General features: G+C 37.9%; 4 protein-coding genes and 1 non-coding gene across 6 annotated transcripts; 3 read left to right on the top strand and 2 right to left on the bottom strand.

Annotated features, from left to right (window-relative positions):
* Positions 1-911: 911 nt before the first annotated feature.
* On the bottom strand, positions 912-985 carry TRNAT-AGU. The gene has a single exon. It is a non-coding gene; the product is annotated as a tRNA-Thr (tRNA).
* A 108-nt stretch (positions 986-1,093) lies between these two features.
* Positions 1,094-5,224, top strand: LOC121986232. Its single transcript, XM_042540098.1, has 6 exons — positions 1,094-1,447; positions 1,642-1,893; positions 2,337-2,510; positions 2,593-2,699; positions 4,021-4,352; positions 4,488-5,224. Exons 1-6 carry the CDS (start codon positions 1,289-1,291, stop codon positions 5,027-5,029), a joined length of 1,566 nt encoding a protein of 521 aa, XP_042396032.1. The 5' UTR covers positions 1,094-1,288; the 3' UTR covers positions 5,030-5,224.
* A 549-nt stretch (positions 5,225-5,773) lies between these two features.
* LOC121986231 (translation initiation factor IF3-2, chloroplastic-like) lies at positions 5,774-12,703 on the bottom strand. Of its 2 annotated transcripts, none has more exons than XR_006113359.1 (10): positions 12,240-12,703; positions 11,812-11,851; positions 11,669-11,728; positions 10,903-10,964; positions 10,628-10,683; positions 10,521-10,554; positions 7,899-7,971; positions 7,738-7,830; positions 6,055-6,327; positions 5,774-5,979 (listed from the first exon to the last, which is right to left on the bottom strand). XR_006113359.1 is itself a non-coding variant. In XM_042540097.1 (10 exons), exons 1-9 carry the CDS (start codon positions 12,506-12,508, stop codon positions 6,187-6,189), a joined length of 828 nt encoding a protein of 275 aa, XP_042396031.1. In that variant the 5' UTR covers positions 12,509-12,702; the 3' UTR covers positions 5,774-6,054; positions 6,151-6,186. The 2 variants fall into 2 exon arrangements, 1 of the variants encoding a protein (XP_042396031.1); XM_042540097.1 differs by having other exon boundaries at positions 5,774-6,054; positions 6,151-6,327; positions 12,240-12,702.
* A 270-nt stretch (positions 12,704-12,973) lies between these two features.
* Positions 12,974-15,130, top strand: LOC121986229 (heat shock 70 kDa protein-like). The gene has a single exon (XM_042540095.1). The coding sequence runs from the start codon at positions 13,060-13,062 to the stop codon at positions 14,998-15,000; it is 1,941 nt and encodes a 646-aa protein (XP_042396029.1). The 5' UTR covers positions 12,974-13,059; the 3' UTR covers positions 15,001-15,130.
* A 4,746-nt stretch (positions 15,131-19,876) lies between these two features.
* Positions 19,877-21,463, top strand: LOC121986230 (cinnamoyl-CoA reductase 1-like). Its single transcript, XM_042540096.1, has 5 exons — positions 19,877-20,050; positions 20,141-20,295; positions 20,398-20,586; positions 20,682-21,043; positions 21,253-21,463. Exons 1-5 carry the CDS (start codon positions 19,915-19,917, stop codon positions 21,419-21,421), a joined length of 1,011 nt encoding a protein of 336 aa, XP_042396030.1. The 5' UTR covers positions 19,877-19,914; the 3' UTR covers positions 21,422-21,463.
* Positions 21,464-26,051: the final 4,588 nt, after the last annotated feature.

Here is a 26,051-nt window from a genome sequence, read left to right as displayed (position 1 = left end):
CAGTTAGAAAATATAAAATTCAAAGAATACAGATAATTAACTTTCGATCAAGCTAAGGGTACACCAATCAAGAGCCTTGAGAGTTGAACTATCAAGAATTATGAGTAAACTGGTAAAATTGAATAATTAATCATCCTAAAAAAAAATAAATAAGATTTGACATTAGATTAATATATGTTAAATAAAAGTATGAGAAATAATCTATATCTATATACCTGAACTTATGTCGCTCATTGTCTGACAAGGCAATGGATTAGTTGCCGCTCGTGAAGCGATTACTTATTGCTTGACGAGACAGCACCTGCCTCACGAGCAGCCATCGCTCGTTGCCTCATCAACCACCTCTCGAGCGCCCGGTGACAAAACTTTTGGTTATTGAAAAAAAATTAAAATTACATTTGAACGGTAAATTACTTGCTTACTGCGGAGAGAACACGACACGGTCCTACAGACAAGTTTAGGATAAAAAATTAAATAAATTAGAGTTAATATATTTATTAACTTATATAAATATAATGTCATTTATAAATTTTGTGAATCTAATTGATATTTTAATTTTAAAATTATTTATTTTTAATTTGATATTATGAAATTTGCGTACGGAGTGACTTTGTTTATGATGGGGATGAAAAAAATATAAAGATATTATTTTATTTTTTTATAAAGTAGTTAGGACTGGCTAAGTGGCTCCGCCCTTGTCCGAGAAGACCTCGATGAATCTCCTACTTGATTGGCCACCGCTCTAGTGCTAGCGCCGTCATTTTCTTAGTCGCTATCAGATTATTACGGTATAATTATTAAAACTATTTTCCAAATTTTTTAATAAAACAAAATAATTGCTTTGACATAGATTACATATTATTATTATTATAATAAGTTCCGTAAAATAAGGGAAAAAAACTTAAATCAATTGCTTTCATTGAGATTTGAACTCAAGACCTCCCGCTTACTAAACGGGTGCTCTAACCAACTGAGCTATGAAAGCTATTGTTATTAAAAATAAAATAATTTATATATATAATTAATTATACCAATGAGAAGTGTCACGTCTCTGCGGATTTACCAATTTGGTCTCCCTATTTCGAACACAAAATTTGACCTCTGTCGCTCCTCTCACTCGTCCGGCGAAATCACCTCCTCCTGCATGGCGATTAGATCTCTTTCCGTTTGATTTCGTCGATCGCGGTGAAGTATCGTCCGATTTCTGTACGAGATCGACGGGAAAAGGCGCAGAGGAGCAGCGGAAGTTGGCGTTCTAGGGTTCCTCGTTCGGGAATCTTCCTGCGGTATGGTTCAGTCGTCGGACTCCAGCAAGCGCCGAGCTGGTTCCACCCCGCACCCGGATCCTTCCCCGCCGAAGGTGAAGTTGGAAGTGGAGGAGTCCTTGGACGACGAGCGCAGCCCTCTGCACAAGAGATCCAGGGACGCGAGCACTTCGAGTCAGCAGGTAGACGAGTCACTTCTCTTTCAAATCAAAATTGTTGGTATTTTGAACATTTATTTTGATTCGAATCTCATGATCCGGAGAAAAAGAACATTTTTGTTTTTTCCTTTTCTTCTCCCTCTTGGAACATCTGCCAAGAATTAGTCTGTAGCGTTTGAAAAGAGGTAATTCCAGCTTCTGATGCTACCTTGGTTCAGGCTCTGTACAACAATGTGCTTGGGGAACCTGGACCGCTGGGCCTCCGTCTAAGGAAAAGTCCGTCTCTTGCTGATTTGATTCAGATGAGGCTTTCTCAAGCAAAGGCAGGTAGCACTTCTTGCGCCACTAACTCGAAGAGCTCGGAAGTTGGTGATGCTAAAGAATCAAAGTCCTCAGCTGCTTCGAGCTCAACTAGCAAGATCAAAGCTTCGAATTTTCCTGCATCATATTTGAAGATTGGGGCATGGGAGGTGCGGATTTTATTAAGGAAATTTTTGGTGGTTTACGTAAATGATGCAGCTCTCCTCTTCTGTCATCAAAGATCTTGTCTATGCATTATTCTAGTGCTCTATTCTTGTATTTCCAATCTATTCAATTGTTCTGTTTTACACAGAAATTACTTGTTCGTTCTTTTCTTCCTATTTGTGTTCATATCTCTCTGTGAGATGGTCCAAGAATTCTGATGAAGGTTTTACTTGCCTTTATTCTTTATGTTTCACGTGCAATTCTTAGCGAGTAATCTAACATAAGAACATAGTACATTTCAAGTCAATGTATTTTCTTGTCGAGGGTGCATTACATGGATGCTTGATGGTGAATTAGTACATCCTAATTTTCTTATCTTTTTGTGAAGTAATCCTTTACCAGATTGGTTGAGTTTGTGGAAAGTTCACCATGTTCTATTGGCAAACAGTGTATTTCTAGATACGAAGGTGATCTAGTGGCAAAGTGCTACTTTGCTAAACATAAACTTGTATGGGAAGTTCTTGAAGGTGGCTTGAAGAGCAAGATCGAGTTTCACTGGTCTGACATTACCACCATTAAGGCAACATTTTCTGAAGGTGTCAATGGGACTTTGGAAATTGTGGTAAGATTTTTTCTCCCCCTCAATTTTTGTTGGTTGTATGATGGTCATTTCCTCTTGGTAACAAGTTAGCAATTTTTTTTAGTTAGCAAGACCGCCGCTTTTTTTCCGCGAGACTGATCCCCAACCAAGGAAGCATACACTATGGCAAGCGACTCAGGATTTTACCAATGGCCAAGCAAGCATACACAGGTACATGTAATTTGTATTTTTTCTCATCTAACTGAGATTGACCTCTTGTTGCTTTTGATGCTTAACTGGGAACTAACCTAGGCCTTTGGGTCGGTAGTATGGTTTAATCTTTGGTTCTTATTATCAGCACTTTAATAAAAGATAATCAATTTTTTTCTTTGTTAAATATTCTTCTGAGAGCCTTTTTGGTGGAAGAAAATAATTAGAGTTGTGATGTTCATGAATTGATGTTTTGATGGTGGATTTCATTGAGAATGAACTGACCTCTATTGTCAATTTTCCTGATTTGGAAACCACACCTGTTTATTACAAATGCACAAGATTTTTATCGCCTATTATAGGCCATATAGCATTTTCTTCTCAATATTCATATGAAGTACTCTTTTGCATATACACACATTCATATACAATCACATCTTCAATTGACTTATTCGATCAAGTTATTTTATTGTGGGGTTAGATCAGACCAGTTGGAAGAAGATTAACCATTGAGTTTATAATGTTTAACATATTGAAATATGAAACAAAGACAATAACACTAGAAGGAAGAGATTTCTTTACAAAATGGGATGTGATAAATGGGAGGAAATAGTTTTTTCAATTGCTGCACCACAAGCAGAATTCGTTAATCGGAGTTCATAATTTTTTTCAACATTGATAAGTAGTTGAGAGAAATTCTGTGCATCTTTGTTATAATTTTTGAATTTGTAAGTTTTGATTTAGCTCTTAACAAATTAGTTTAAATTATATTGTATATGCATATAATTAATAATATTATTTTTTTTATGATGATCTGTAACATAAAATATATTCTGTGTGGTTACCCAATTTCATGTTGTGTTCTTTGACTTTACAATTCGAAAATAGATTACTTTGGGCTTCAGATATTAGAGTATAATTTGATCAAACATATTTAAATTAAGTTTGGTGAGATATAGCAGATGTTGCTTACATTTTCCATTGTTGCTGAAGGTATATGTTTGCCTCCTATCTCAAAATGTTTGAAACATAGATAAAGCTGAATTTTCATACTACGAGCTTCCATAGATTATATGCTAATTGACTCGTACCTTTATTTATATTGTTGTGAAATATAAATATTCTCCAGCCTAAGCAATAGACTGAAAGATTTTTTTTTTTTTTTTTGTTAACTTCTTTTCTACTGCAGAAAACGTTAGTTTTTAGTTTTGGATACTTACTGATGTGTTATTGCTGTTAATAATGTTGCGGTATTTCTCTTTTCCATCTGGTTGAAAACCATATGCAATGCGACATGTTCTGTTTTATCATCATTGTAACTTTATCTAAATGGATGCTGCAGGAGGCATCTCCTTCAATGTTCGCAAACTTTGTTGAGCAAGAATTTTGAGAAACTTATCGACTGTGATCCACGTTTGAAGCTCCTCAGTCAGCAACCAGAGACGATATTAGAATCTCCTTACTTTGACCCTCAGTTCTCAGTTTACGAGGATCAAGATGATTCTAATCATTTTCAAGATGTTATTAAAGATAATTGTGGAACCACTTTCTCGGGCTTTTGTGAACCTGGTTCCCCTTGCGCAACTTCTTCGATCTCCAATAAGACTGAAACACGGGATTCTTTTGGGAGAACTCCTGATTTTGATTCGCAGGACACTCCTTCGCCGTGCTCAGGTAATAAGATAAGCTCTGGTATTGTACTATCATTACTTTTTGGTAATTCTTCTGTTCTAAGATAAGCTATTGCTATTGAGAATCATTCAGGTAACGCCTTGGTCTTCTATAATTTTGACACCAATGTCATTGTAGGAATTGAAGCTCGGTCAGGGGAAGAAAATATGGGCAAGGATATGGATTCAAGAATCCAAAACTGGTGGGATCGATTGAAACTGCCTGGAATCAGAGGGTCTATGTCCATGACCGATCTTGTAAACCACTTAGATCATCACATCTCTGAGCAGATGGCTTCAGGCAACACGTCATTGCCTAGCAACACCCTGCCCGACAGAGAGATGCTGGAAGATATAGCACACTATCTTCTCAATGATTCCCAGTCTTCTGCTGCTTCATCAGATGAACAATCCATCATCTCAAGGGTCGACTCCCTTTGCTGCCTGCTCCACAAAGATACGGCAGCAGGTACAAAACTAAATTCCAAAATGAAAGATAGTGATGACACTCAAGCTGGTGCAGGATCTGACGAAGAACCTTATTCAACTCCAGAGGCTGAGCTTGCTGATGGTGCACAACCACCGTTATCGAGAAAAGAATCATATGGGGAGCTTCTGATACTTCCTCGAATAGCCTCGATGCCGCAGTTTTTCAATGTACCTGATGATGCAGAAAAATAACCCAGATAAACCGCCTACCCTTAATTTTTGTATATATTAGGGTGGCCACTGTTTGCTCTCTGTAGGTTCTGAAAGCCTCAACTTTTTTTAAAAATTTTTTTTGCAATGAATATGAAAAACACAAAGTGTTTATGAGATCCTTTTTGCAACTTCAAAGAAATTATTGTACATTTCTTCCAATTTGATGATTATGCAGGTTGCCCTGAGAGTATTTGAACAGGTTTATTACATTGTTCCATGTGTTGCTGAAAGAATTAACGGAAAAAACCTGATTTACATAAGTGATGATCTGTTTTGACCTCCAACTAATTAGATGAGCACATTTTGTAGATTTATAAATCCTATTCTAATAATGAGACTCATGAAAAGGTGAAGTATTCAATCCCACCCTGAGCTGGCCGAATAAACTAAGAAGAGAGGGTGGAAAAACACAAACTACAAAAACAGATAAATAGGTTGATGGAGCAGGTATAAGTCCAACATAATGAATGAGATAGATCCTTTGTTTATAGAATCAAACAATAAAAATGGTCAAAAGAATTAGAAAGATTTGAAGAATGAAATAGATCTTTCCATTTTCCGCTGAGTTAAACACACAAGGTTCATTTACCGTATATCACGCTCAAGCATTCAGACACCAGCTTCCAACACAAGAATTTCAGGATTGAAATCATCACTCAAATCAAAGTGGGTAATAAGTTTTCTTTCCTACAAATGATCAATCCAACCTAAGTGCAAGCTTCAAGAATCGAAATGCCATAGCTTTTTTCATTGATAATGTAAGTAATACATTTCTCCAGATGACTGAAAATCGTGATTGTAAAATATAATGAACAAGCTGCATTAATCCTCTATGATACTCAGATTAACTTTTCGGCATCTTTAAGCAACAACTGTGATTCGTTTCCATAATCACGAATGGACCTTTTGCCGCAAGAAGATTCTACTGTCTGCTGCATCCATATTTACATCAGGTAGTTGCATGATCACCTTATTCTGATTAATAAAACCAAAACACAAAGTACCTGTGTATGAAAAGACACTGTCAATGTTGTGTGGATCGATAGCTAATCCAGTGTGATGAGTAGCCAAAACAACTGATAGGAAAGAAAGATACGAACTTATTGCTATGAATCTCAATTAGTGTCCTGGTGCGGCTAAACACTTGCGGAAACTTCTGGAACTGGCTTTTCCTTTTTCTTTGACTGCTCCTGTGTTTTCTGAACAATTGCTTTGTTTGGCATGAGAACCATGAAGATGTTTCTTTCGCTGAAGTTTTTGCTCTCCTCAGTTGCCAACTAAAAGACCAAAAAAATGGAAATGAGGAGCTGAAAGACAGCTGTTAACAATATGGCAGATCGGGGTTTTAGTCCTGCACAAAATGAAATGTGCCGGTGGTGCCAATGGCATATTGAGGTGGTGTCAATTGTCACCAATCAGTAGGAACTAAGAGGGATACAGACGAAGAAATGGGAGAGGAACCTCATGGAAGATCTCATTAGCAATCTCCAATTTGTGGAAGCCTCTACCGGAACTCTAGCTAGCAAAAGGTCTCACCGATGACCTCCATCTCACTAAAGACTTGTGGGGTGGTAATAGAACCCTAGCTTGCAAAAGCCTCGAAGTAGTGTTGCTGCCCAAGGAAGCCTTGTGAGTTGATGACTTTTGGTATCATATATATCAAGGAGTTGTTAGGGAAACGACATTTGCCTTGTGGTTAGACTGAATTATGTTTTTATGTGTCAACAATATGGTTTAAGTTAGCTATTTTTTATGTTTTTGATATGTGCATTAAGTGCGGAGGTACTTGAGTAGTGCCTATAAGTATATAACAATTGTGAAGATTGTGAAACTTGTTGCTCAAGAGCTTAACTTGGATCAAGTTGGTGCACTTACTTGGGGAGAAGCTTGGTGGACTTGAGAGTTGGAGGCTTGGATTAAGTATAGGTGCTAGTGCTTGTGGAGCTCGTTGCCTCATAGTTAGACTTCAATTGAGTTGATGTACTAGAGCTAAGGAGCTTAGATCGAGTGTTAATGTTGGAGATCATTGCCTTTGAGCTAGATTGGAATCGGTTGTCATATTGGAGCTTGGGGAGGAGCTCTTGATAATGCACACACTGTAAATTTTTATTCATCTGTAGGAGAGTCATTGTTAGAGAGCATCCAAATTTTGGTTGGGATTGTAAGAAATTTACCCCATTGTCTCTTCTAAAAGGGTGGAATTAGCACCGGATGCATCATACACCATGGAGTAGAAGTGGGGTCACTGAACCATCTTATATCATTATGTTAGTGTGTCTCGTTCATCTTGTTTATTTCCACTACTATTATAAATTGACACAATCAATCGTACACGAATACACAATTACTAAGATTGTTATGTGCCTTTGTTGTGTGCAATAATTTGGAAATTGAGCTTACTATCTATTCACCTTCCCTAGTCAAGCCGCTCACATAAGATCCTACAAGAGTTTCACACACTGCTCAACAAGGCAGAATAATTAATTTCACCCCTGATGACCTGAATTTTAAACATTGCCTTGATGCTTTTGAAGTCTTCCATCACTTAGTTATTTAAGGACACAACCAAGGGTCAAATAAATGCATACAGAAGGCAATGTCCTAATGCACAGATACCACAAAATTTCTAGAATGTAGCAAGATTCAAGTGGAAATAACAACGCAAGAAGTTTAGAAGGAATCATTACCTCCCCGACATCACTTTGAAAGCGTCGGAGCAATTCAATAGCAATATTCCTGAATTCATTTTCTCTGCCTTTCAAGTTAACAATGATTTTCACCTGAAGGAAATATTGAGGATAAGCTATAGCTCATTGTCCTAAGAAGAATTACATAGGATATAAAGAACCTTATCACCATCTTTAAGAAACTTATTGGCAGCTTTTAACCGCACTGAGTAATCATGGGAATCAATATTGTACCTGTAATCACACTGATTAATTTCAAGCTACAGCATAACACTTTTAAATGGTAAAACCAGGCAAATGAAATGGGAGGAATTATTGAAATAAAAACATGACAGGATAAATGAAAATGTGAATAGTTAACCAAAATTACTTGTGAATTAACACATTAGTACTAGTTATGCTCTCTGATTTTATGCAAATATACTAGTCTGGTAGGAAAATTACAGATATCAAAGGAAAATTTAGTTGAATTACATTATATAGCAAAGTGGCTATCCTGTTAATAGTAGAACATACAACAAAAGATGGTTAGTCCTCCCAGTTATTTATGATACTATATTTTTTTTTATCTAGCCCGGTGCACGAAGCTCCCGCCATGAGAGGTCCCGGGGAAGGATCCATTGTACGTAGTCTTACCCTGTTTTTTGCCAGAGGCTGTTTCCAGGATTCGAACCCATGACCAAGGTCACATGACAACAATTTTACCGTTGCGTCAAGGCTCCCCTTCAATTATTTATGATACTATAATGGAACAAAAAATGCCATTAATAATAGTAGCTATGTTCATTATCTCAACTATAGGTTAAAGAATACATGTGGTTTTTGAGAATCTAAACAATCAAAAAGATTAATTTTACCCACAGAAAGGAAAAAGGATGGATTCACTTGAGACTGCATAATGTAGTTCACTTTATCTTATCAAAAGCCATCTTAACGTTTTTCACAATCAGCGAAAATTAAATTGAGGGGTGTTTGGTTGATGGGTTTGGGAATGAGGGAATGGAATGATAGTAAAAGATAGTGTTTAGATTGTGGGTTTGGGAATAATAATTTGAGAATGATTTCCAGATTTATGAGAATCAACCAAATCCATATAACTAGGTGAGTTTCATTTCTATTCTTATTCTCATTCCACCTTACTATCAGACTCATACCCATAGTCATTCCAGTCATTTAACCAAACGTCACCTGAATATCTAATAAGTCGACACCATATGTTGCATAATAAGCAAAACTCACCCCTGAGGCTTAGCTGAGTTGGTCATCATATGGTAGAATTGTCAAATCAAGAAAGGGTCGATTCCCGAGAGAATTACCCTCTCATGTGGTGGCTTGTCCAATTTTTTGGTTTATCTCTCAACAAATAGCTGTGTGGGGTGCTCGGGGTCAACGTATGACCTTTTGCCAAATAATAAGCAAAACTCCCTTGAGACACAAGATGTGAGAGAGATGAATGATAACAAAGTAGAAAAAAAAAACTGGAAATGAAAGCAGATGAGTCATGAATGAATGGATACTCTCAAATGGAATGAAAGCATGGAGTGTGGAATGAATGGATACTTCTCAAATGGAATGTGGGCACCCGGAACCCTTACGAGCACCCCGCATTCACTCAGTCGCCCACGCGGCGCCCAGCATATATATATATATATATATATATTGTTTAAGAATAACATGCAAATACAATTAGACTTTAAATCAATTTCTATCTAGGTTTTAAAAGTGTAGCCCTGACATTCTTAAGAAGGATGTTAATTCTACAAAACAGCAAGAACATGCCAATCCTTAGACCTCACAAGCTCAATGAAGAGCTTTACCTTGTATATGGATGCATAAAAAAGCTTACCATCAAAAGTTTATCGAGTTAGATCTACAGTCCACCAATTTTTCATAATAACATGTGTGTTTCTAAGTCAAAAACAAATTGATGAAACATACTGTGCATAGAATTTCTATATTACAGGAAATATAAATCAATATTATATTTGAAAGAAGTTGGCTCCAAAATGACTACGAGAAATAAATGGCCATTTATATTCAAAAACCATAACCTATAAAGTGTCAAAGTTGATTCACAAAATCTACTGTGCATAATTTAGACTGTTATATCCATTCTCTATATTCAAACTTCCTACTTGTTCACCACTCATTCACGTAGCATAAAGACTATGAGGATGAAAGATGGATTTGGAGACTATAGAGGACTTTATTGCACAACTGAGGAGAATGTGATCCTCTTTATATTTGAGGCCTCACTGAATAAATGGTCAGGTTCTATTTGATCTCCAACTCACCACCTACAACACCAAATAGGCAAAAACCAGATAGTTGTCCAAGAACCTCTCTAAACCAGATAGCATTTAACAAAGTTTCAGTATAAGCAACCATAGTTCTCGAGCATTTGGTATTGCTTCTCAACAGACAAGGCACCACTTTTAACATAATAGACTGATAAAAGGGTGTATAAAATTACCAAACAAAAATGCTTCACATGGAACCACCTTCACCAAGGTCACAACTTAAAATTTAGTCAAGTCATCCAAGAAAGTGCCAATTAACAGACAAGTTTGGCAGAACACAATCCAAGATAAAAAACAATTTGATCTGGAAATTCAAATAACACCAACTTAAACAGTTTAGCCATGGACCAATCAATCGATGAGTTTCATGATAGAAAAAAATTGATCGGAAAATTTCAAATAGCATCAACATGAACTGTTAACCTATGTACCAATCAATATATGAGTAAGCAAAATACCAACTAGATGAAAGGAGAAACATACCCCATTTTCAATTCCTTAATGTTGACGCGGCTTGCTGCAAATAGAGAAGAATAAGGAAAAACTAACATTTCTCACTCAAAAAAAAATGAAGAAAGAGAGATATTCACCAGCTGATCTCTTTTGTTGCACCCTTTTCTTCTTTTGCTGCTCATATTTATGTTTTCTGCATAACAAAAGAAATGTAATGCTGAAAGGGAATGCTAGAACTGAAATCAGTTTTTTTTTCATACCATCTAATGTTCTAAAAAGTTTATCAATGCTATATATAGATGATCCATGCAGCCTATTACAATTGGCAATGGTTGGTGCCAAAGCACTAAGGACTATAAATGTGTTCATGTTAGGTATAAATAACAGAAACCATATATCATACAGGACATACTGATAATCTGAAGTGTCAAAAAGCCTGAGCACAGGAGGATCAGCATCCGCAGACAAAATTGCCTGAAAAAAAATATACGGATGATTGATGTTCCAAATTATCCAACCATCAGATACTAAAATTTCTTCATGAAAATCAAAATTTTCCGGAATATTCAAACATGACATAGATTAGGATAGAAGTAGAAGGAAGATAGATAGTTTAGTACGCCTTCCAGAATAGTATGATTTGACTTTGCAAGACAAACACTGTCAAGATCCAAGATAAAGAAACTTTAAAAATGAAGAAGCTAAGAATATGTGAGATATAAGACCGTATCATGCTAAGAATGGTACATTAGACAACTAGGTTTAGCCTTGATTAATTTAATTGAGTTCCTTTGTAGTGATGAATAACTTAGATCTTCTGGTCTGTCAGTTACAAGTATTACTAAACTCAAAAATGAACCATACAAAGTTAACAGACTTATCAACTCTCATTTATATCATGCATATGTGCTTGGTATTCACTTTGTACTTGTTGAGGTTCGTAGAACTTCTAACAGTCACATAATAACTTTCAAATCAATTTAAGTTTCAAACAGCAATGGCTCTAGCTTATGTGCACTTTTTGTTACTCAAATGCTTAATTCTTCATCTAAAGAATTTACAGAAGTTATAAGTAGATTAACAAAGAAAAAAAAAGTGCCTGAGTTAAGATGTCTAAGATATATCAGGCATTCATCTGCCTTCGCAGTCATATGCATTAGCATGATCGAAAGCTATACCAGGATAAGTTCAGCATCATTTGCCATTCGTACAGCTTCATCAATCGACACTACACCGAGCTAAAAAGAAAAAGTGAACAAGTGAACCAATGAAGGTGCAAAAAATATCACTCTCAACATAAGTGAGATAAATATAGACTGACCATATTTTGCTGCTCGTCTAGCAACCTTACAGAAGTTGAACTGAAATAACAAAAATGAAAATATTACCTGCACTGTCAACAACTAGCAAGAGCTAAACCAAAATGTAATCAATTGAAGTACTTTTATAGAACGCTTAGTCATACAAGCATGGGACTCTAAGGAGCAAAAATTATGCAATAAATGTTTTTTTTTTTACAAATACATGACGAACAATTATGAATGCAGGTTCTGGTACATGTATTTCAGAGTTCTCTAACATATTAAATGCACATGCTAATCCATTTCGGTTATACAATATTTTTTTTTTCAAACTAATGTTTCTACACTAGACCTTTAAATCTTTAGCGGCAATTTTTTTAATATATGTATATATAAAAAAAAACTGCTATGAAAGAATACAATAACGGGCAGACATAGAAGAGAGTACTTGAGCCTATCCAGGTCGAGCGAAGGGTCATAGTCGGGGTCCGCAGCGACGCGATTATCTCCGGACCGCCTCCGGGACGGACCAGGGCGGTAGCCCCCGCCCCCGTATCGCGCGACCACGGCCACGAGAGAGCGACGCGCCCTGAACCGAATCTGGGAGAATTTGAGCGGGAGGAGGAACGGCGGAGCCGAGATGCGCTTGAATGGGCCGGAGGCGGCGGATGACAAGGAAGGCGAGGGATTGAAGGAACAGATGGCGATTCTCGCCATGCTTTTGCTCGGATTAAACCTCGACAGCAACGGAGGAGGAGGGGGAATCCAAGCTATGCGGCTGCTTATTCGCTTCTTCGTGTTCCGTCGGAGAAGGGAAGAAGAAGAGAAAGAGGAAGAGAGCTCGTGGAGAGGAGAGCAAGCGCAGCTAGCTATTTCTTATCCACACCAACGCGCCCAATTGAGACTCCGTCGACCAGATTGAGGGGATCCTTCCCCAATTTCGTTTTGCTCCCCTAATTCTATCAAATTACAAAGTATCATAGAAATATTTCACTTTGGCCCTCTAATTAAACACTATTTTTTTTATATATATATAAGAAGAGCATTCGATCTCACCGAGCGATCTCACCTTGACACGCGTCTCTAATCGTCTGCCACCTGTCCATCCTCCGACCGTTTTTTATATATAAATATATATAGTAAAATCTCGTCTAGAGATTTCTACTCTGTTCTTACGTCGCCGCCAATGTTCCCGTCTCGCCGCTATAAATCGCAGCCATCTTCTTCATTCCTTACCAATTCAATCCGAACATAGCTTGAGATTGATCATGGCGAAGAGCAAGGCGATCGGCATCGACCTCGGGACGACGTACAGTTGCCTGGGGGTGTGGATGAACGACCGCGTGGAGATCATCCCCAACGACCAGGGCAACCGCACCACCCCTTCCTACGTCGCCTTCACCGACACCGAGCGCCTCGTCGGCGACGCCGCCAAGAACCAGGTGGCCATGAACCCGCACAACACCGTCTTCGACGCCAAGCGCCTCATCGGCCGCCGCTTCTCCGACCCCACCGTCCAGGCCGACATGAAGCTCTGGCCTTTCCGCGTGGTGGCCGGCCCCTCCGACAAACCCCTCATCGTCGTCACCTACAAGGGCGAGGAGAAACGCTTTACTCCCGAGGAGATCTCCTCCATGGTGCTCTCCAAGATGCGGGAGATCGCCGAGGCCTTCTTGGGGCAGACCATCAAGGACGCCGTCGTCACCGTTCCCGCCTACTTCAACGACTCCCAACGGCAGGCTACCAAGGACGCCGGCTCCATTGCCGGCCTCAACGTTATCCGCATGATCAACGAGCCCACAGCCGCCGCCATCGCCTACGGCCTCGACAAGAAAGCCGCTCGAACAGGGGAAAAGAACGTCCTCATCTTTGATCTCGGCGGCGGTACCTTCGACGTCTCCCTCCTCACCATCGAGGAGGGCATCTTCGAGGTGAAGGCCACCGCCGGGGACACCCACCTCGGTGGTGAGGACTTCGACAACCGCCTCGTCAACCACTTCGTTGCAGAGTTCAAGAGGAAGCACAAGAAGGACATCAGCGGCAACGCGCGGGCGCTGCGCCGCCTCCGCACCGCCTGCGAGCGCGCCAAAAGGACCCTCTCCTCCACCACGCAGACCGCCATGGAGGTGGATTCTCTCTATGAAGGGATCGACTTCTACGCCACCATCACCCGCGCCCGGTTCGAGGAGCTCTGCATGGATTTGTTCCGCAAGTGCATGGACCCGGTGGAGAAGGTCCTCCGCGATGCCAAGATCGACAAGGGGCAGGTCCACGAGGTTGTGCTCGTCGGCGGCAGCACCAGGATCCCCAAAATCCAGCAGATGCTGCAGGATTTCTTCAACGGGAAGGAGCTCTGCAAGAGCATCAACCCCGACGAGGCTGTGGCCTACGGCGCCGCCGTGCAGGCCGCGATCCTCACCGGAGAGGGGGACGAGAAAGTGCAGGACTTGCTGCTGCTCGACGTCACGCCTCTCTCGCTTGGATTGGAGACCGCCGGCGGAGTCATGACCGTCTTGATTCCCAGGAACACCACCATTCCCACCAAAAAGGAGCAAGTTTTCTCGACCTACTCCGACAACCAACCAGGCGTTCTCATCCAGGTGTACGAGGGGGAACGGGCGCGGACGAAGGACAACAATTTACTCGGCAAGTTCGAGTTGACCGGAATCCCGCCGGCGCCGAGAGGGGTGCCCCAAATCAACGTGACCTTCGACATCGACGCCAATGGCATCCTGAATGTGTCGGCGGAGGACAAGACTGCAGGTGTGAAGAACAAGATTACGATCACCAACGACAAGGGGCGGCTTAGCAAGGAGGAGATCGAGCGGATGGTGCGCGACGCGGAGAAGTACAAGTCGGAGGACGAGGATGTGAAAAGGAAAGTAGAGGCGAAGAACAGCCTGGAGAACTACGCGTACAACATGCGGAACACGGTGAGGGACGAGAAGATCAGAAGCAATCTGAGAGAGGATGACCGGCAGAAGATCGAGTCGGCGGTGGAGGCGGCGATACACTGGCTGGAGAGCAACCAGCTAGCGGAGGTGGAGGAGTTCGAGCACAAGCTTAAGGAGCTGGAGGAGACATGCAACCCCATCATTGCGAAGATGTATCAGCGAGGAGATGGCGGCGACCATCAGGGATACAAGTTCGACGAAGGCGGTGCAACGGCCGGCGGCGGCGCCGGGCCCAAGATAGAAGAGGTTGACTAAAGATACTACTGATGGATTATGGGCCTCCAAGTGCAATTTGGGCTTTGGGCTTCTAATCGTGTGTTTTTTTTTATATTATATTATATCGATTCGGGTTGTCGTCAGCTAATAAATAAAAATAGCTATTATGATTAAATAATTCATCTATATTTTTAATTATTTTTATTAAAATAAAAATTAAATTAAACAAATATCATATACTATAAAATATATATGCTTATTAAAATATTAACAATCTACGCACAAGATAAAAATATTCTTTTTAAAATGTGTTATTTTAATTTTAAAAAATATTTTAATTGTTCAACGTCTCCAAAGCAAGTAACAATAACCGAAATTTATAAGAGAAATTTATGAAATTATAATCGTCAAATTTATTTTAATTATAGGCAGGATGCATGTACCATTCTTCGGGAAGCTCGGAAATATTAGAATGCATTTTCAATGAAGTTCCCGATAGGATATAAATATATAATGGATGGCTTTATATGTGATAATGACATTACAAAAAATTTAGGATTCAACATAGAATAATTTTTTTTAAAATTATTTTTTCCCCATTTGATAACGGTGTTCTTGTATGAATAAAGGAAGTTGAAAAGGGGTGATTGTTGATAGGATGAAGACTTTGATCCTGTAAAATAAAATTAAAATTAGGTAAAGCGTCGGTCCTCTGTCATTCAAGCTAAAATCAGGAAGAGAATGAGTAATCAAGAAAAATGATAATCTTACCTTCCTCGTACCTAGCGTATCTTTTTATATCTTTTTATGTGATCGTCTATCTGTTTTATTTAATGTCTATCTATCTTATTAAATAATATTAATTGTTAAAGGAAGGTTTATTTGTCCTGATTTCTGTGTATTGATGATAAATGTAGTGTTCTTCTTTGTCTTGACTTCCTCATATTTAACGATAGAAGACGTGTTCTCTTTAGCTTTCCTGTCTCCTGTGTAATGTCATTCCTTACGCCGAACGAGCGACTCGTTTCCCTACCGACCGGCTCATGATGTCTCGACCTACCGAGTGATGTCCGCTCGGCCACTCATTTGCTGACTGGGATAACTGTAAGTCTGGTGTTGACCGCCTTGACTTTGACCGACATCGTGTCAATTGACTTGTGACAGGTGGACTCTTCCTTATCATCGCATCATAAGTCTCTCTCTTCAAGTTTAGTCGAAGGAAGCTATATGCCCGACTGACTAGACAACTGGATTCCTTGGCAATTTTTACGTCTTATAAAAGAACATGTTCGCGAGCTAACGAGCCAAATGTCCTTAAGCTCGAGCTCGGCTTGATAAAACTGTCGAGCTCGAAATCAAACTCAAGCTCGACTTGATAAGATAAACGAACAAATTTTTTATCGAATCGAGTTTTGAATAGTTCACGAACCGTTTGGTTCATTTACATCTCTAGTAATGGCCAAGGACTGATTTTCAGGAGCTGATGAACTAGGATTTAGCTTACCATGCATCTATAACCTGTGTATCTGTATTTACCTCTCTCCATATCTATGAGGTCGGTACTAGGAGGGTCGCTAAGGTAGGGGATCTATCATTTTTTTTACTAAGTAGCTGCTACAATGTATAGAAAGTACTCGATAATTACTACAGGAGGTAAAAACTACTTGGTAGCTACTACAATATAAAAATTTAATTATTTCAATATTCAAAGTTTAAGATTTAGGGTTTCAAAATATTGTATCCAAGAGAAATTCATATAATTTCATAATAGTATGATATTATCTATTTTGAACCTAAACCCTCATGGTTTTAGTTTTAAGCTCAACTTAAAAGATCTTATACCAATGGAGATATCTTTTCTCTTTTAAACTCATAAATTTTTTTTATGTATTTCTTATATGAGACTTTGATTGTCTTCCCAATAATCCTTCGGGCCCGCAAGCATCCAGTCATTTTTGACTTATTTTATGCCTACCCGTAAACATTTAGTCATCCTGACCTACTCCAGGTATCCTACAAGTATCCGGTTACTCTTAACCTACTTCATCATCCAATAAGTATCTGGTCACTTGACATGTTCCAGACCTCTCCTTAACTTTGTTCAAGACTATTCCATATGAAGTTCAGTTTGGACCATGATTATAATATCATTTGTTAGGTGCTAAAAAATTTCTATATCTCCACCATGTATGATTTTATCCATTTTTACCAAGGTCTTTATGATTTTTAATTTTAGACTCTACTTAAAAATGGCTCATAATAATAAAAATATCTTTCTCCCTTTTAAACCTGTGATATTTTCTATATATATTTTTTTAATATGATATTTAAATTCTTAAAATAATTATTTTAATTGATCAATAACTATTAATCTGAAACGAGTAGTAATAAAAATTTACAAATTATTGATCGTATTTTGATTATCTTCTATAATAATGATTTCATCAACATATAATAAAATAATTGTCAAAAAAAAAAATTAAAAAAAAAACAAAAGTCTCCACATATATATTTTCTGACAGCGGAGAAAAATCTGTAAAATTATGATCGTAAAGTTTGTTTTAATTCATATATAAACTTGTAGAGTCAGTGAATAAGTAGCTCTCCTCGTCAACTAAAATTTCTGAAAATATATATATATATATATATATATAAATCTAATTAGAGGCAATAGCGATAACATATTTTTTATTCTTATAACACTTAAGATAGGAGGAAACTATTTATTCTTATTTTCTTCATATTTAAATTATTAAATACATAGAGTATTTATAGGAAACATCAAGATATATCTACATAAATACATAAATCAATATTAAATAAGATATATACATTATTTAAATAGTCATTCATGAATCTTTCAATATTCATACATATAATATTAAATAACTTTAATTATAATTTATATTTTCAACATTTTATATCATTTGAACACTCATCCACATCAATCTCAACTTTCATATTTTTAATTCATTTAGGGTTCTTGAAATTTGAAAACTTGGTCATATCTCTGTTGTTCAATCAAGTAAAAAATATTATGAACAAAAGTTCGATGGGCACAAGAAAGGATAGCATATAATGTATATATGATGTCAAATTTATTAATAATTGAGGGATAATTTTTTATACATTTAGATAAGTGTTTATATATAAACTATATTATGAAATAAAGAAAAGAAATATATCATAATATAATATATATATGAATCTCAATTTTAATCTTGTAGAGAAAAAAAATATCTTTTTAGAAAAGAAATTTTAATAAAAAGATGATGACATTATATATAAACTAACTATGATCCATAATTAACAATAATATTAAAAATATCATAAAAATGGAAATGATTAAAAATAGTAATAAAATTTTCGAAGGCTCGGAAGATGGATTAAATGATAGAATTTGGGTCTAAAAATTAGCTACACTGGTATCCTAGTAACAAATCTAGATTTTTAAAATCTAAATATGTGGCCTCATCTGACTTCGAGTTCTGACATAAAAATTATGATCGTATCTAAGTCATGTTGGATTAATACCCATCAATTTCTTGATATGCGATGATGAGTGCTATAGACCTAACCAGAAGAGACGTATCTATAACTATCGCAGTGTAATTGATTAGCATAGTCAGAAGAAGAGTTTAATGATGTATCTATATATTTTAGTAAGATTAGAATACTAATTTCATCCCCATAAGTTTTGCTTGAAATTTAATGGCCACTTGCTACGTTTAAAATTCAACTATCCTATTTTATCGAGAAATGGTGTTATTGTCATCGAAAAAGTTTTGCAAAGAAAAAATTCAAGATAATGATCTTACCGTCTCGACTGGACAAATTATATCAAGTGTGAGAATGAAGGGATTTTCTGAGACAATTATTTTGTTTGTATGGTCCCATCATCTTTTTTATAATTGAATTCGACAATTTACCCCAACAGAAGTTATCCATCATTAATTAGTTTATTATTGTGAAATTTAATACATAATTTATTTGGAAACGTGGAATAAAAATGTTGTGCTTTATTAAAAAAAAAAAAGAAATTGTAAGAGAATGTCTCTTGTTAAATTTTCTTATCAGTGTTTTATTTAATTAATTTTGTTAGGAGACAATGAGAACTCAAAGCAAGTACATTACTTAGTCGCTGTCCTAACTCCTAATTAATGTTTTTAAATTAAGACAAAGATATCGATTAATTAATGAAATTAAATGGAAATTGACTTTTGTTAAGAAATTCACACAAGCAATTTACTTTCTTCTTTAAAAAATAATAGTTGAAGGGATATTTCATTTTAATTTTTTATTAATAGTTTCTCATGCCAACTATTCTTCGATACGATTTCAATTATTATCCCATCTATATTTTTCATATAAATTACAATTACAATAATAATCATAATAGCGATGATTTCATAGCTCCAACTATAACAATTATAATTTATAATTATAGCAGTTATAATTTCATAATTGTTATTATGATAATAATTATAGTTTCATAATGGTTAAAATATGAAAAATAACATTAATAAATAGGATTATAATTCTTTGAAGTATAGGAGAAAGTTTTAAATGATATTTTTTAATTTAAGATTAAGTCGTTACCTGTTATATCGAGTAATAAATATATATTTTTGAATAAATTTTGATTTGATAGGTTACTGCATCGTCTTAAATTCAAATAAAAAATTATAATATTTTAAACGTGTTAAAAGGCAATAAAAACTCAAAGATGATAACAGAAAAATAAGGCTAACGCTTTTGATTCTTGCCCATACTTATTAAAAAAAAAAAAAAACAGTTTGTTTATTAATTGTAATCTTCCACATTCTCCTCCCCGCCAATGGCAGCAATTCCAATTTTCTCGTCCTATAAATCTCGCGTTCCTTGTTTGCTTTGCGTCTCACTAAGCCCTCCTCCTTTCTGATCCCACGTTTTTTCTTAACTAGCCACTAAAGAATGGTTGTCGTGGCGCCGGAGACCAGCAACGGGCAGACGGTGTGCGTCACCGGGGCAGGCGGCTTCATCGCGTCGTGGCTGGTGAAGCTTCTGCTGGAGAAGGGATACACTGTGAAAGGCACTGTGAAAAATCCAGGTGAAAAGATTCAGTATTTGAGCGATAGTGACGTTGATCATTCATCTGCGTTTAGCTCAAAATCTAAATTTTTATTTCTGGATGTTGTAGATGATTCCAAGAATGACCATTTGAAGGCGATGGAAGGCGCGGCGGAGCGGTTTACTCTCAGCAAGGCTGATCTGCTTGACTACGATGCTCTGTTAGAAGCTATTCATGGCTGTCACGGCGTCTTCCACATCGCATGTCCGGTCACCGATGACCCTGTAAGCTACGATTGCACGTTTGTGTCAATTATTCTCGAGAATTTTTTTTGGGGGAAAAGGGAAACTGATGAAGAGCTCTGTTTTGGATATGGAACTTGGAAGGAGCAAGTATTGGAGCCGGCGGTGAGAGGCACGAGGAACGTGATCAATGCGGCGGCGGAGGCCGGCACCGTTCGCCGCTTGGTGTTCACCTCCTCGATCGGCGCCGTCATCATGGACCCCCACCGTGGCCCGGAGGTGGTCGTCGACGAGCGTTGCTGGAGCGATCTCGAGTTCTGCAAGAACACCAAGGAAATCCGCTGATTCATTAGCTCCAAAATCAAAATCAAAATCAAACTTTTGAGCATGTAAATAAATAAATAAGTTTTGTGTTTGAAAATGAGCAGAATTGGTACTGTTACGGGAAGACGGTGGCGGAGCAGACGGCGTGGGAGGTGGCGCGGGAGAAGGGGGTGGAGCTGTCGGTGGTCAACCCGGTGATGGTTCTGGGCCCGCTGCTTCAGCAGCAGGTTAACGCCAGCGCGGCGCACATCCTCAAGTACCTCGACGGCTCGGTGAGGCATTTCGTCAACGCGGTGCAAGGTTACGTGGACGTCCGCGACGTCGCGGTGGCGCACCTCCGCATCTTCGAAGCCGCCTCCTCTTCCGCCGCCGGAAAGCGGTTCATCTGCGCCGAACGCATCCTCCACCGCGAGGACGTCGTCCGCGCCCTCACCAAGCTCTTCCCTGAGTACCCCGTCCCAAACAAGTAATCATTCAAATTATTTGTAATTTCTTAAGTTCATCTAACCATCAAAAAACATTTAAAAATAAAATCTGGAATTTAAATATTTCTGAACACACTGCCTCGATCTTGCACGCTCTTGGTCAGCACCAATAAGATTACTGTTGTTGATCATTGAAAGTCCGTCTGTTTTTATATTTAGGCTTTTAATTTGTTGTGTTCTTCTGCTGCAGATGCTCTGATGAGATTAATCCACGAAAGAAGCCCTATAACTTCTCAAATCAGCCCCTGAAACAGCTCGGTGTGGAGTTCAGGCCAGTGAGGCAGAGCTTGTATGAAACTGTCAAGAGCCTGCAAGAGAAGGGTCATCTCCCTGTCACTAAGCATCATGGCCGGCTCTAAGACACATCACCGGGGCCTACGGCTAAGGGCTTTGAATTTTTAGGGACCTTAAATTTGACATGTATATATAATATATATTATATATAATTAAATTATTTTAATAAAAATTTTAATATATATATATATATATATAATTTAGAAGATTTCTATAAAAGAAAAGCTAATGACGATGATAAATGATCAATTTTATTTCTTGTACAATTTTTGTATAATTTTTTTTCTTCATAAATTTATTTACATAAGTCATAATATTTTAAAAAGTAAAGTATAAATCTTGAATACTAATTTCCTCCCTTCTTCTCTTTTAAATCTCTTCTAATTAAATTAGAAAATTTTATTTCCTAATTAAAACTTTAATTTCATCAATATAATCATTCATCGATATATAAACTTAAAACTTAAATTACCTACTTATCTATATTTTTTATTGTTAATATTCAATATTAATTTTTAATATTGTATTGGAGTTAATATTTTATAATTTTTCTTATAGATTTGAAAGAGTTTAAATAAATTATTCCAATTTAATTATCATAGAATAAATTATATCGATTGCTTCAAGTACAAACCAGACTTTATTATTCTTTGACTATTATTTTCACTACTTGTATTTGTTTCATTGTTAGTTTTATGGCTGGTTTTCTGTGTTTTATTTTTACACTTAAAATTTATAGTACCAACATATTTTCAAAAAAATATCAATCTTGGAGCCAGAAAAAAATAAAAGAAAAAGAGTGGAACATATTATTAAAACTGATAAAGGTGTTCTCCGTAAATTTTTTAAAGCTAACTCTTAATTAAATATTCAGTTGATGAATTACAAGAAAAAAATTAAGAATAACTAAATGATCATGCAATAAATAAGCAGTAATCGAGTAATCAAGAAGAATTAAATGATTATGCAATCAATAAGCAGAAAGAATTGAGAGAAAATGATGATTATAAGAGCACCCACAATGGGGTGTTATAACACCCATTTAACACCCCCTCTCCATTGTGAGTGAGCATTATAATGCCGACTCACAAGAGAGAGGAGAGAGGGTGTTCAAAGGTTTGAACACCTTTGAACACTCTCTCTCTTAATTTTTTAATATTTTCTTTTTCTTTTTTAAATTATAAATTTTTTAATATTATTTAAAAAACTAATAAAAGAGATGAATAAGTGGATGGTGGGGCTCATATTAATGTTAAAAGGGATGCGAGTAAAAGAGATATGTTGTTATAATGAATATGTGACAGTGGACCCCATATCTTTTGATGAGATGGTGAATATTATAACGCATTAGCGTTGCGGATGCTCTAATCATGTAACAAATGAGCAAGAAGAATTGAGAGAAAATGATGATAATGATTTGAATGTAAATGGCTTGACAATTATATGTATCGAAAATGGGGTATTAGAAAAACTTAATTTTGAAGACCTTATTGATGATTTTGCTTCTTAAAATGCTAGAAGATATAGATTTTTTTCAATGATTATTTCATACTTTTTTTTTGTATTTGTAGGTATTACACTTTTTGGAGAAACTTAGGAAACATATTTTGTTGGTACCCCAAGGTTATTTTTGTTAGAACCCCAAGATTATTTTGATGTGATCAATAAGTTAAATTAGATCTTGTGGTATTTTAACCTTGTGTCTAAGTGTGCAGGAGCTTAGGAGCACAGGGAGTCAAGCGGAAGACGCAGCTGGCGAGAAGGACGGCACGGGAGAGTGCGTCTGAGGGACGAGGCGCTGCGGAAGAGTACATTGGCGGACGAGAAGGAAGCGTGCGGTGTTTCCGAGGGACGAGAAGCTGGAGCGGAAGATTGCTCGGGGAGCAAGAGACGCAACTAGCGAGAAGGTCGGCACGGGGTGCGACCGAGGGAAGAAGAGATGTGGATGAGTACGTTGGCGGACGAGAAGGAAGCACGCGACAATTCTGAGGGACGAGAAGTCGAAGCGGAAGCCTGCTCGAGAAGGCCGAAAGTTGGGTTCGGGTGAGCCCTATTCCGGATGACCGAGATCACCCAAGCAAGCGGAAGACCCGGACTGAGGCGAACGGAGTCGGAGCAGAAGACCCCGGTTGAAAAAGTCAACGAGATTGACTTTCCCCACCTGGGGCGCCCGGAATAGCTCGGGGCGTCCAGAACTATTCCGGGCGTTCGGAGTTGACTTTTTGACCAGGATCGCGTTTAACGCGATCCGTTGTGAAGGGATAAAATTTTATCCTCTCCCAGGCGCGTAAAACCCTTCCAGGCGCCCCTACCAAGGCTATAAATACAGCATTGGTCCAGAAGCTAGAAAAACGAACAAGAAACTGTGTATTCAACACTTGTGTGCTTCCCTGTTAGTGTAGCTTCTTTCTTTTTGCGCTTTCACTGTTGTAAGAGGTTTCTCCGCCTGAAGGAGATACTAGTGCGACAAACTTCCTTGGATTAACAACCTCTCCAGTTATAACCAAGTAAATATCTTTGTGCCTCTTCTTTTACTTTCTGTTTATTTAATTACTATGCAAGTGTTAGTTTAAGAAGTCTGAGAAGGGTTGATCTTTATTTTTGTAGGGCTCTCCAACCCCCCTTCTAGCCGGCCGCCGCGTTCCAACAAGTGGTATCAGAGTCAGGACGCATCAGGAGGACTAACCGCCGACTAAAGCAATGAGATGGTCGGAGCTAACATCTATCCACCAACGTTCGAGGGGGAATTCGCGTTTTGGAAGCGACGGATGGAGGTTTAATTTAAAACCGATTTTAATTTGTTATTAATAATGGCCTATGACTTTGAGATGCCTAAAAGAAAAGAAGGAGAAAAACTTAAGGAGCATCAATGGACTTACGAGCAGTGCGACGAATTCATAACAAACGATAAGGCTGAGTCTTGCCTTTTGAGTGTACTACCTGTCGAGGATCTCGACAGAGTCGGAAAATACAAAAGTGGAAAAGAACTTTGAGAAAAGTTCTTGAAGCTCTACGAAGAACCACTTGAAGTCGAATCCAGATCCTTGATGGACACCGAACCACCGTTAGAAGAATCTGAGACGGAGGAAATTGTCGGAACAACACTCAACGCCAAGTATCTACCAGAAGACGCAATCAACTTTTCCTCAAAAAACATCGAGAGTATCGATGAAGGGGGAGCAACGTCGGGAGAAAGCAGCTCAACAGGGGGAGAATCAACAGCCGACAAGGTAAGTCAGGTATGGTTTTCATCTCCTGAACAATTACTTAATTCGATCAATAAATTATCAAATGATTTTTGTGAGTTAGAATTTATATTATCGAAACATTTTTGTGAATTAGAAATTCAAAATAAAACAAAGAATAGTGAAATAAAAGAAATTCTAGCAACAACTTGTCGATTAAAGGATTTAGACAAGCTAAAAATAGAAAATGACATGTTAGAGGAACAAATACAGATTATATAATTTTTTGCATGTTCAAAATTCCCTATTTTAGATCTGAGAAATTATGATAAACTCAAATAGAAATTTAAATATCACAATATTAGAGAATTTGATCTAAATTAAAAACTCAGACTTAGCATTTTCAGCGAGAAAATTAAACATTTAATTTTTTATGCGACTTTGTCTAAGAAAGTGGTTGTTACTCCAATAACCAAGAAGACCTAGTGCCTCGCCACTGTCTGGAAGCCAAGTATGGAAATAAAAAATTTAATTAACTAACTGAAAAAACATTAATTTGAAATTGAATAATGCTTTAAAGAGCTACTCAATTTGTTTTAGAAAATTTTCAAAAATAATTTTTGCTAAATATTGTTTTTTTACTTATAAATGTTGTTTAAATTTTCATTCACTTAGAAAAGTCTTCAAAAAATTCATCGAAATAATTTTCAACATTTTCTAAGTTTTAACCCTTAGATTTTTTCTTGGAATCCTATTTTTTATGTGATCAAAGGGGGAGAAGGAAAAGTATAAGTCTAGGGGAGGTAGACCTACAATTTTTTTCTATCTTTTTTGCAATTTATTGCAATATTAGTTATTCTATGTTTATGTCTATTTACCCTATCTTAACTTGGGTTGCTCACATCAAAAATGAGGAGATTGTTGGAACCCCAAGGTTGTTATGGTGTGATCAACAAGTTAAGTTAGATCCTGTGGTATTTTAACCTTGTGTCTAAGTGTACAAGAGCTTAGGAGCACAGGGAGTTGAGCGGAAGACGTAGCTAGCGATAAGGACGACACGGGAGAGTGCGTCTGAGGGACGATGCGGACGAGAAGGAAGCGTGCGGTGTTTCCGAGGGATGAGAAGCCGGAGCGGAAGATTGCTCGGGGAGCAAGAGACGCATCTAGCGAGAAGGTCGGCAAGGGGTGCGACCGAGGGACGAAGAGCTGTGGATGAGTACGCTGGCGGATGAGAAGGAAACACGCGACAATTGCGTGGGACGAGAAGCCGGAGTGGAAGCCTGCTTGAGAAGGCCGGAAGTTGGGTTCGGGTGAGCCCTATTCCGGATGGCCGAGATCACCCAAGCGAGCCGAAGACCCGGACTGAGGTGAATTGAGCCAGAGCGGAAGACCCGAGCTGAAAAAGTCAACGAGGTTGACTTTGCCCACCCGGGGCGCCCGGAACAATCGGAGGCGCTCGGAACAGTCCAAGGCGCCGGGAACAGTCTGAGGCGCCCGGAACAACCTGGGG

The sequence above is a fragment of the Zingiber officinale genome, chromosome 5B (assembly GCF_018446385.1).
Source record: "Zingiber officinale cultivar Zhangliang chromosome 5B, Zo_v1.1, whole genome shotgun sequence".
NCBI lineage: Eukaryota > Viridiplantae > Streptophyta > Magnoliopsida > Zingiberales > Zingiberaceae > Zingiber > Zingiber officinale.
The sequence above is the reverse complement of the archived record's forward strand: the minus strand, read 5'-3'. Positions and strand labels throughout refer to the sequence as shown.